Below are 12,452 nucleotides of genomic sequence, written 5' to 3'. Positions count from 1 at the left end.
AAAACAGAGGTTAGGAGAGGATTTGATAGTGGTGCTCAAAATTATGAGGGATTTTGATAAGATAAAAAGGGAAAAAAGCATGAATGCATTGATTTTACTAACACAGTGGTAATTTAGTTGGTGACTAGAGGCCCTTAATTTAAAATCATGGCTAAAAGAATGAAGGGAAAGGATGGGAGAAATTCTTTTGTGCAGTGAGTTGTTAAGAGGTGGAATACCCGCCCAGAAACCGTAATAGAAGCAGATTTCACAACTGTTTTAAAAGGAAAGTGGATAAATATTTGGAAACGAGAAATGTAAAAGGGTGTGGGGAAAGGGCAAGGGAATAATACTGGATAGGTCTTTCAGAGAACTGGTGCAATGGGCCGAGTGGCCTTGGGGGCTGTAAAATTCTATGATTCTCTAGCTATGTCTAGCTGGTTTATCTCAGATTTATTTGAACAAACCTGAATCAACCCTGCCACTGTATGTTTTTTCTTCATTTCCTCTATCCTATTCTGGAGGCAGTGACTCCAAAGGTGTAGTTCCATGGGTGCTGGTAGTTTAATAGAGTGACCACTCTTTATGTGTGAGTGTTGGCAGACTATTCAACCATAGAGGGCATAACTGTCAAACCCATCCCTATACTCACCGAACAACCATAGATTACTTTCCAGCAGGGGTCACTAGATAGAGTTCAGGTACAGGAACATTGGTTGCATTGTTTTCTTCCTCTCTAGCCTGGTGACACTGAAGCCAATTGCAGTGACCCAGCTACCACTTTAATGATATTAGCTAATGCGCTATAGACCAAACCTGAGAATATGGCTGAGTAGTTTACCACACTGAGCAATCGAAGGAGCAGATGCTGTTGTACTAGCACATGGGAATTTACAAATGTGTAGTTGTGCATTTGGAAAGAAAATCAGATTCTTCTAAAGCTGTTCTGCATGTTTCATGTGTACAAAATCCTACTAGGAGCTTTGAGCAAAAATACCCAATCTTGAATTAGAACTGGCAAAATCTCACAATATTTTGGTTTCAGTACCTTGTTCTATACAACAAAAAAAATACAATTGAGTTGAGCCAGAATTTGGGGTTCAGGTTTAGAGTTGGCATTGATCACTTGCATTTATTGACAGTCGTCATAATTGTTTGAATTGTCTGTATTAGAAGTGTTTACCTGTCCTTAATTACAATTTATAATTGTACTTTAGCTGCCTTTAGCATTTTGATTTGTTTAGTGACGACTTTATTATTTTCATAATTGTGCTTTAACATTGGAAATTTGACTTGAAAATTAAAACGTAAAGGGTTTGTACAGAAATACTTGATGAAGTTAGTCATGATAAAGTTGATTTTTCCAGGTTGTCTTTGCTACACCAGGCATGCTTCACGCTGGACAGTCCCTGCAGATTTTCAGGAAATGGGCAGGCAATGATAAAAATATGGTAAGGGAAAGCAGATCCACTTACACTGAGGCTTCAATACATGGAGTTACAACTTTTCTCACCTATAAGTTCTACACTATATATCATCTGGGCTCTAAGATGTGCACTTGTTGTCTCAGGTCATTATGCCGGGGTACTGTGTACAAGGAACGGTGGGACATAAAATCCTAAATGGACAACGGAAACTTGAACTGGAGGGGAGACAAACTGTAAGTGTTCCTTTGAATACGTTAATGAATTGTGCTTTTAGGCACTCTGGATTGTACAGGATCAGAATAGACCATGGCGGTCTATCTAGCCAGTCCCAAAGTGAAAGACTTTCATTTATATGCTACCTTATCAAAATGATTCACATCATTATAGTACAGTGAATTGCTTTGCAGTGTAGTGACTGTTGAAAGCAAGAACCCACAAACGGTAATGAGATGAATGACCAGTTCATCTGGTTTTTGGCAGTATTACTTGAGGAAGTAATTTATTAGGACATCTGGCAAATGCCCTGAACTTCTTCAAAAAGTCCCATGGGATCTTTAATATCCTCCTCAACTGGCAGAAGGAGCTTTAGTTTAATGTCCCATTTGCAGGATGACAATGCGACAGTCCTGGCAACTCCTGAATTCAGATAAAGCTGCCAATCAAACATAAAGACAAACAAAACCCACAAGATGCTTGGCCCCTCTCTTGGCTACCTGACCAGCATAACATCAATATTCCGAGGCTAGTGCAGATCAAAACAAGCTGGATCATTTCCTGTGAGTGACCTGGTTTGTACCGTGTCAGAAAGAAAGAAACCAATCCCATGATACACCTTCGACAAAAATACTTCACTTTTGTGACAGATGTGTCAAATAAATTATTAGGGTTCAGTTTATTTGTACCCCTTAGAGTCTTGAAAACTTCAATTCCCTAACCTTTTCTCCCAGTGTAACATTCCCAGCTTCTTTGCTCTCGTTGCACGGGTGCCTAATCTCCTCTGAGTTCATTTGCGCTCCTCTGTACCCTCTCCAAAGCCAGGATATCCTGATTGTAGTACAGTGAACAGATTTGTATACAGTACTCTTGGTGTGGCAGAACTGGTGCTCTTATAAGTTCACTATCACCCCAGGGACTTTTTGTTCCTCCGGCTATGCACGCTAAGGTCTGGCTTGCCTTTCTTATTGCTGTCGCATGGTGTGCTGATGATTTTAATGAGCTATCTACCAGTAGCCCCAGATCCCACTTCTGTATTGTGTCCTGTAGTCCGCTACTATCCATCATATAATTCCAATGCTTATTCCCCATCTCCACTCTCATAACCTAGTGTTTGTTCACATCTGGCAGTTGTTAGTCCAAACCTTAATTTATCCAGATTCCCTGTAATTGTTCTGCTTATTCCCTGTTATTTGTAGCTCTTCCTTCCCCTCTGCCCAATTTCATATCATTAACAAACTTAAGCAGCATTGTTTCTGTCCCCACCCTGAATCATTTATGTACATTGTTAAAAAAAGAAAAAAAGCCTCAACACTGATCCTCAGGCACCCACTAATCACCTCCCTCTATGTCCTTTGTTTCCTCTGATTGAGCCAATTTCTGACTTACTGCAGGGGTTCCTTCAGGGCTGCTGCTGTTTCACTGACTAAGTGTTTGCTTTGAATATATTTATAAAATCCATTCAAATTAATGGCGCTTTATATACCCCACCATCTTAATATCATTCTCTATTTTAGTTTTTCTGACCATTTTTTAACCTATTTTATATCCATCTCTGTCCCTGATCTTTCTGTAGATTTATACTCGAGGAAGGTTATGTTCTTAACTCCTCTGTTAGTAAACGAGCACTGTAATTTGTAAATTGTAACTGTATATCGTGAGATGCCAAATGCTTTTATGTGCTGAAACTAGCTGAGGAGGCCTATTTCTCAGCAAGTTGATATCATTAGTCAAGCTGATCTAGTCTCCTTGTGAGCTATTGTTAGAGTTGTTGGGCATTGGGAGTTAAAATATATGTTACAAAATAGATTTATGGTTCAATGCATCTTAAACATAATACTTCATCTTCAGGAATTTTTTAGCATTAAATCTAAATTTGAAATTGAGATTTTGAGTTTCTTTATTAAAAATAATTTCATTTCAATTCAATTGAAAATAACGTTTATGATACTGCAGGTTACTTATGTTGCTAACACATCCTTCCCAGCTAGAAGTGAAGATGCAGGTGGAATACATGTCATTCAGTGCACATGCTGACGCCAAAGGCATCATGCAACTTATCCGTCAAGCAGAACCGCAAAATGTGCTGCTGGTCCATGGGGAGGCTAAGAAAATGGGATTCCTTAAACAGAAAATTGAGCAGGAGTTTGGTAAGTCTCACTTAAATCTCATGTATTATATTATCCTCTGCAATGCAAACGTAGGCTAACGAGATCTTTCAGTGCCCAGATCTGATCTTTTCATGTGAAGCAAATATTAAGGATTATATAAAAATAGGAACAAGACAAGGCATTCAGCAAATCAGCGTGCTCCACCTGTTTGTTAACCATGTTTTTATCTTTTTAATCCCAATTCCCTTCCCTTTTCTCTATATCCCTTATTGATACTTTTCTATGATACATCTCAATTGGTTCTGCTTCTGGCTCTGTACATTCCACATTCTCACAACCCTTTGCATGAAGAAATTGTTTCTGAAGTTACTTTTAATTGGCTTTGTTCAAATTTGAAATTTATGTCCCCTTGATCTAGATTCCCATATAAGAGGGCAGTGTTTCTCCCTCTGTACCATGTTATTCCCTTCATCATTACAAATACTTAAGTCAGATCACCCCTTAACCTCAAGGTAATTATTCTCAAGGGAATATAACCCACGTTTATCCAATCTTTTATTATAGCTAAATCCCATCAACTCAAGTATCATCCTGGTGAATTATTGCTGTACTTTCTCCAAATTGTGTCTCTATGGGGAGAGAGCAGGAATTTGATATTGAGGTAGAGGATCAGCCATGATCATATTGAATGAATGGCGGAGCAGGCTCGAAGGGCCTGCTCCTATTTTCTATGTTTCTATGTTTAAGACCGGTTTGTCCTCCTTGAGGTAGGACAGCCAACATAATACTTTAAGCACTTTGCTTTTATATTCTATACGTCTTGTGATGAAGCCCAGCGCCCCATCAGTTTATTTGATCCCTCTTAATGATTTATATACCTGGAACACTAAATTCCTTTGTTTGTCTACACCCCTTAGTGCTTCCTCATTTAGACTGGATTCCCATTTGCCATTCTTAAGTCCAAAATGTACTACCTCACAGTTAGGCTAGACAATTGTTGTGATGTGGAGATGCCGGTGATGGACTGGGGTGGACAAATGTAAGGAGTCTTACAACACCAGGTTATAGTCCAACAGTTTTATTTGAAAATCACAAGCTTTCGGAGGCTTCCTCCTTCATCAGGTGACGAAGGAGGAAGCCTCCGAAAGCTTGTGATTTCAAATAAAGCTGTTGGACTATAACCTGGTGTTGTAAGACTCATTACATTAGACAATTGTTGTCATTCACAATTGATCTGTCCTCCTCTTAATAGTTCACTATACCTCCTAACTTAGCATCATTTGCAAACTTGAATATACTTCCTTCTATGTACAAAGCCAGGTCATTTATTATAAAGTGAAAAGCTGGGGTCCTAACAGCAATTCTGTGGGACACCACTTGCCATTTCCTTTCAAATCAACAATATTCCTTTTATCCCAAATTTTTGTCTCATACCTCCCAACCAGTTTGCTGTTCATACCACAAAGTTGCCTCAATTCCATATGCCTCAATTTTAACCAGCAATCTCTTATGCACAACCTTATCCAAATGGACTCTAGCTAGAATTTGTGATATTTAGTGGGCTTTGACTGACTATGTGAATTAGCTCATTTCCCTTTCATCTCTAGAGACCTGGATTTGAATCCTGCCCAGACCGCTGAGACAAAAGTGTTCTCTCTGACAACTGTAACGATCCCAGTGAAATGAATTTGAGTAGTGTCAACCTAGTTTCTAATGTTTGCGAAGCCCAGAACAGCCCACAATATGGGATGGATTGGCACTAACTCGGTAGCTCACTGAGAGGCCATCGGGATGGCTGGTGTGTGAAATGAAAAAAATCACACTGATATAGGAGGAGTGCTGTTCTCTGGCAGGGTATTTGGTCTTGCTATACCCACCTTGAATATGTGTGATATAAGCAAATTGTGCCCAAAATAAAAACATTTTTTGTTCTTGAACACTGATATCTATCACCTTAATAAGCACAAAAATGAACCAGAAAAACACACTTTAGAAGTAGTGACCTTTTCTCTCCTACAAATACCAGTTTGAACCATTTCACTGCGCAGCTGAAATGAAGCGGAAACCGTATGTACCTCACACACTTCTGCTTGTTGAAAAGTTATCTTTGATGTTGCTTTTTCTTTGTTCCTGTTGAGTAGCAATTAGTTCATGAATATTATCTGATGTTGCTGGGCCCACACATGCCCCTCAGATGTGCAATTTCCTCCCATCCCCAGTGAGGAATAAGCCCACTCATTCCTCCAGCAGATGGAAGCCCTTCCCAGTATCATTATTGCTGGCCTATCTGTCCTAGCAGTTTGCACTTCCACATGCCATGTCCTGCCATGCCACTGCCAGGGTGAAATTTCCCTCATACTTTTAACCTTTGTAAACTATATTTTGTTGCTAGTGTAATTTTAAATACACTTTTAGTGTAATGTCCTGGAAAGAAGACTTTTAATATTTATTTACCTGTTTTTTGTCTAGGTATTAATTGCTACATGCCAGCCAATGGAGAGACAGCTACAATAGTTACTAATCCCAATATTCCTGTGGATATTTCTCTCGGCCTGCTGAAGAGGGATTCAACTCTTGGTAATAGAATTGGTCTTTCCTTAAGATTTAGAAAATGGCCTCATTTTTTTAAAGACCTGAAATTGTATTTATAAATAAAAGTATGGTTGGCTCATGGCTTAGTTGGCCAGTTGCCCGCTATGGAACTGAACCACGCAGGCCAAGAAGGCCCGAGGTTTGATCACTGGTCTGTGCTGAGTTAGCTGAACTCAGCTAGGCGGGGCTACAGCTTGCTCCAGGGAAATAATCGTGTAGGCATTCTGTTTATGACCACTTTCCAGTAATATCTACTGGAAAATGGATGCATTGGGATATTGACCGAGGAAAGGCTGGGGTTCAGCAGTGATGCTCCCCAGTGTCGAATAGCCGGCCAGCGCTTATTATCGGCACTCACTTATGAAGGAGAACTACTTGAGCGAGGTATCAGAGGACGACCAGCACCTGTGGAAACATTTCCCAGCAAGAGTCCTCGCTTCAGAAACGGGGGGCAAACTAAAGAAAGAATTGCATTTATATAGCACCTTTCATGACTCCAGGACATTCCACAGTGCTTTACAGCTAATGAAGTACTTGTGAAGTGTAGTCACTGTTGTAATGAAAATGCAGCAGCCAATTTGCGCACAGCAAGGTCCCACAAACAGCAATGAGATAATGACCAGAAAATCTGTTTTAGTGACGTTGGTTGAAGGATATTGGCCATGACAGCAGGAGAACTCCTCTGCTCTTCTTCGAATAGTGCCATGGGATCTTTTATGTCCACCTGATAGGGCAGATGGGACCTTGGCTTAACGTCTCATCCAAAAGGTGGCACCTCTGACAGTCCTCAGTACTGTACTGAATGCCAGCCTGGATTACGTGCTCAAGTCTCTAGAGTGGGACTTGAATCCTCAACCTTCTGAATCAAAGGCGAGCGTGCTACCACTGAGCCAAGGTTGACACCAACTAAAAGCAATAAATACAATGTAAAAATTTAGAAATTAAATTCCAATAAAGATATGAGCAGATGGTTTAATTTTGCTGTCTTCAGAAGAGTTCAAGGGAGGTGTTATTTTTAAACCACTGGCAGATCTCACATGATATTGCTATAGTAAATTAGATGATAGTCTAATAAGGAGAGGAACGTTATACAAGATAATGCACAATATATTATTCTGCAAAGGTGGAGCAGTTTATAACTTGGCCTGTCCCTTTAAGGTCCAAGGTCTAATTGCTAGGTATATTCTGAGGTCAGTTAGTGGCTAATGACCGACTTTCTTTTTTGATATATTTCATTAAAGGATGTTCAGTTTAAAGTGTGATGGATGCATTGCAAAACGTTTTAGACAGCAGTCGATCTCCCGTGGCATTGTTCACAATGATTTGGATGATATGCGGTTTTATAACTACAGGGGTGATATCAATGGAGTGTTCCAGAAAGTAAGTCTAAGAATGCAGGAAATCAAGGGTGGTAGAGTAAGTGACACTTTAGTGCATTGTCCTTTCACCTCTGAGGCTTGGATTCCAGTGTAGCTAATGGAATTAACATCATCTCTGATATCTGCAAGGGACCTAAGTGAAATAGTTTGGGTATTTTCAATTCAGTTTCTAGCGAGAGCGAATCTGTACAATAAAAAACATCCCCTTATCTGCACCAATTGAGACCAAGTTTCATTAACACTGTGCGACCACAAGAATAGAAGAAATCAGAAATGGAAATATCTCATAAGTGCAGTGGAAGTTTTGTTATTGTGTGTAGGTTAAGAAACATTATTGAGGTAATATAGAAATAGCTTCACTGTATATTAGCTGACTTGAGAGTAGCTGATGCCGACACTCGGAGCACAAATTGAAGAACTTTCCATTTCCATCACTGGCATTTTGATTGTTCAGCATACTGACCAGGGCTCAAAGACAGCAGAGTTGCAGGCCAGTGTTGGACAGTAATGCAGGAGGTTACCACTCTATTTGTATTCAGAGACCGGGCTAGTTTGAAACACAATTCAGGTGCATAAGTAACAGCCTGGAGATCCAGGAACATGGGTCTTGACCAGGATCTAGTGAGTGCAGCTGAGAAGCCACAAAATTACATTGTTATAATGAGGTTCAATGCATTAAAATAAAGTTCATTACAATTTTATGCAGAGCATTGGAACCAAAACTTCAATGTAATAAAATAATGTAACAAAACAAAGTTTTCATGAAATGTGAGTGATTAGATATGTAAACACAGTTACTGAGATTGATATTTGCTGTGATGTCTGTATGACTTTTTTCCTGTTCTATAGGTCCGTTACCTGATCCAAAGAAACCTAAACTAATGCATGGTACACTGATTATAAAGGATAATGTGAGTAATGTATGTTTCATGTATTTTTAAAGTAAATTTGGGGTTTACTTGAAAGCAAAAAAAAATTAATGTCAGTCGCTCTTGTTGCTTTTACATATAGAGCCTTCGCCTGGTTTCACCTGAACAGGCTGTTAAAGAGTTGGGTCTCAGTGAGCACCATCTTCGTTATACATGCAAAGTTCAGATACAGGACCACCACTCAGAACAGGACACCTTAAACCGAATATACAACCATCTGAAAAAGTGAGTACATTGCCATACTTAGGTCAACTGAGGCAATAACTAGCTTCATTTGTGTTTATTGCAACCGTAGCAAAATGCAGGGGTGAAGTTAGATATGCTACACGAGGAAAAATGTCATTCAGAGCAGCAGCTGAAACAGATAGAAAATGCCAGATGATAACCAAGAAACCCCACCAAATTTACAGACACAATAATAAGGATTTATCAAAACTGAAGAACAAAATATGATTCAGAACCAATTATTCTTCTGATCGATTGATAAAGTGCAGGAGGTGTAATGAAGACAATTTTCTCTGTATTTTTTCTCCATTGCTGTTGCAATTTGGGGTCTGCTGTAGATACAGTCTCAGGTTTGGTGGTGTCAGTTGCTCCAATGACTGGATCCCATGTCCCTTCCGTGCTAGAGTTGACTCGGATTCCCTAGTATCTACTTATACGATAGCATTACCCAAGAGATGTAACAATGCGTCCCCCTTGGTATAGAAACTGGATATTGTGTCTTTCACATGTGCCTTCACATATGCTTCTGCAATCTTTAAGTAGCTGGACTGTTTACACTTTTAGCGATGCCAGAACAAAACACTTAGCCGTTTTATTTCTCAGATAGCAAATGAACATACAGAGCAACAGTTATGATTGGTCTCACTTAATTCAATCAGTACAACTTGTCTTTTGTAATAATACAAAATAATGAATACGCTACAATTCCCCACATCAGTTGGTTGTCTTGCTTGACTTAAATAACTTCTCTCTACCTACCTGCATCCTAACCTTCCGAGTGTAGGCAAAAGCTTGTCCTAACAGATTTCTGTTTAAAAAGATAACTGCCAATTTGTGTTACTGTCCCTATTTTATCACCCTGTGTACACAACCAGAGGGGTGGGCCTATTCCAGACAACCCCTGCTACACACCTGGGACCAGGGACATCCCAACATAATGGGTTTGAGGTTTTTATCGATTACCAAGCCAGTCTAACAAATTGGTTATTGTTTTAAATCTTTGTAGAAATCACTTAAATACCAAACTCATTAGCATTTTAACCATTTTTCGTCTCGTGCTTTTTTAAAAACTTGAGTGAATACTCTATGCTTTAAAACCCCTATATTTAAATGTTGCTTCTTTCCAAATCGTTCCTGTGGGAAAATGTTTAAAGAAATCCCAAAATGTGACAATTGCCTATTCTCCAATAGGTGGCCAGTTACCCTGTGAATGCTGCTCTAATTGGGTGATGAGAACAGTACCTCAGACTCATTTGTTAATTTTTCATCTGTAGCAAATTGAGGGAAAATGTTGTTATCTTCATGATAGAAATTTGCACTTATGTCCATTTGTTTAGCGGGTGGAGGAAGAGAAGGACTGGAGCTCTCGGTATTATATATCTGACTGTGTTTTGCATAAATGATAACAATAATATGCCTGAATATTGTTGTCCAGGAGCAAAGGCGAGGGATAAATGAAAAAGGACAATGAGCTAATGAAGGGAAAGAGAGTTAGTCCAGTTGTGATAATTGCTGGTGCCACTGAACTTTATTTTGAGGCCATCGTAGTTTAACAGTCACGGGAACAGTTCATATTGCTCTGATTTTAATACTTTACTGTAAACTTCACAATACCAGAAAAAGTTAGCTAAAAACAGGACAAGAACTCAAAAGTCTGGGCTTTTGCTGTTCAGTTTATATTAAAAATAAATAATAAACAGCCAGCTCAAAAAAATAGACTGTTGGCTGAAAATTGGACTGATAACAATCCTCATCACCAATGTTGTGAAGATGTCTGTAGCTCAGATATCTACTCTCACAACTGAGAGAGGCTTAATGGACATGAAAGTACTTGATCAGAATGTTTCTTGAAATAGTTACTGTTTATAAAGCATTAAAATACGAACGGTACCAAGATAACTCAACCAGTCAATTTTTAACAAGTTATTATTTCTTCTTTTCTTTCTTGATCATCTTTTTGAAGCATTTTGAAAGACTATCCCATTCAGCACCTCCCTGATGGCTCTGTGATGGTGGAGTCCATTCTCATTAAAATCAGTGCAATGTCTGATGATCAGAGTACTAAAGATGTGCTCGTTTCTTGGACCTACCAGGTGAGTAAACCTACTTTGGAGAGTCAGTGATTTTCATGTGGATTGAGGAATCCTGCAAACTCTAGCCTTCGGTTTAGAATATTCCACACATTATCATGTATCCCGATAAAGGCTCTGAGAATGTCTGTCACACTCTCAAGTGTCCTGTTTTGTACAGATCAGTGATTGGCGAGATTGGGTAATATCCAAAGCCGCCACAAGCATCTAAAAGTGTTCCCCCACCTCCAAGAAGGAAGAGGACACCACTAACTAAAATCCAAACTAACATCCTCAAGTAAAGAAATGTGACTTAAATTGCAGTTATCAAATTACATTGACGGAATCAGCCAATCCCTTTCAATGCCCACCATTGCCGTATGCTTCCAGCGAACTGCTGGACATTCTGTGCTAGTACTCCAAGATCACCCAGGGCTTGAAACATGGCAAATCTTTGCCAATGAACCAACATATCACCCAACTCGTCTATGAATGGCTGAGTTAGCCAAGAGCAGGAGCAGACCCACCAGTATAAGTTCTCTGATCTGCTTGGTCTACCCACAGGATGATCAGAAATGGTTGCCAAGGTGTGGAGCCAAAAGTTGAGGCGCATACCCTCAAATAGTGACACGGGGATCTTCTCTGGCACAGTCCATACGTCTGTGAATACTATCTTTCTCTCACTGCAAAAGGGTGTGAGAATCATTTATTTAAAAAAAGGCAGTCATTTCATTCTGAGATCAATTGCAAGTTAGTTTCTGTTAGTGAGATAGTTTGCAGATTGACCTAGAGACAGAATTTACAAGCACCTGACAATCTGTACATTTCTCTCACTAACAACAATTAACATCTAAATGATCTCAAGACCTGTATAGACCAGCTTCTGGATTTTCCTCTGGGGATCCAGTGATAAGCTTCCCTGCCCCATTTATCCTCCTTCTCTCCCACTTTTGGATGGTATAGTGAAGGAAAATCCAGACCCAGCTCGCCATAGAAATACTCAAGTGGCCTGAAAGGGACAGGTCAGGTTAGTAACTAAACATCAGACCCCAGACTACCTGTGAGCAATTTCATGGGAGACCAGTTAATTTGGATAATTTATTCTGTCATGGAGACGAGGCCCAGTTCCTGCAACTCTGACATTTGCATTTCCAAAAACAAATTTTAGTAATTTGCCGTGTAGATAGTTTATCTTTCTAGAGTCCTGTGTCATATTTGCACTTATCCATTATGTGACCATTTTGTTTGGTAGCTGTATTTAAATCATAAGGCTGGAAGCTTCCAGCAAACACTGTTATTCTGGATGCTGAATTTGCTTCAATATATTAAAAGTTTGAATAGCTGCTTAAAGGGGAAAGTAAATTATATCTCAGCAGAAGTCAACAGCTAACACCTCCAGGAGAAGAGGAGGGGAAATATATAAATGCAAGTATTATTTATTTAAAGTTGGTACATAAAAGATATGCAGGTGCACAGGGAGTCGTTTCAATGTTGAGTCCTCCCCTCTAGTTAAGTGAAAAAATGTGCA

At 39.4% G+C, this 12,452-nt stretch overlaps 1 protein-coding gene across 2 annotated transcripts in view; it reads left to right on the top strand.

Annotated features, from left to right (window-relative positions):
- The window catches only part of ints11 (integrator complex subunit 11), a 31,383-nt gene that overhangs the window by 16,228 nt on the left and 2,703 nt on the right, over positions 1 to 12,452 (top strand). For both annotated transcript variants that reach the window (XM_067970480.1, XM_067970481.1), the window contains exons 11-17: positions 1,347 to 1,430; positions 1,550 to 1,639; positions 3,607 to 3,769; positions 6,200 to 6,307; positions 8,551 to 8,612; positions 8,713 to 8,855; positions 10,819 to 10,948. In XM_067970480.1, the coding sequence (XP_067826581.1) occupies positions 1,347 to 1,430; positions 1,550 to 1,639; positions 3,607 to 3,769; positions 6,200 to 6,307; positions 8,551 to 8,612; positions 8,713 to 8,855; positions 10,819 to 10,948 (780 nt within the window). The remainder of the gene's footprint in view (positions 1 to 1,346; positions 1,431 to 1,549; positions 1,640 to 3,606; positions 3,770 to 6,199; positions 6,308 to 8,550; positions 8,613 to 8,712; positions 8,856 to 10,818; positions 10,949 to 12,452) is intronic.

Source organism: Heptranchias perlo, chromosome 32, assembly GCF_035084215.1.
Source record: "Heptranchias perlo isolate sHepPer1 chromosome 32, sHepPer1.hap1, whole genome shotgun sequence".
Taxonomy (NCBI): Eukaryota; Metazoa; Chordata; class Chondrichthyes; order Hexanchiformes; family Hexanchidae; genus Heptranchias; species Heptranchias perlo.
The sequence above is the reverse complement of the archived record's forward strand: the minus strand, read 5'-3'. Positions and strand labels throughout refer to the sequence as shown.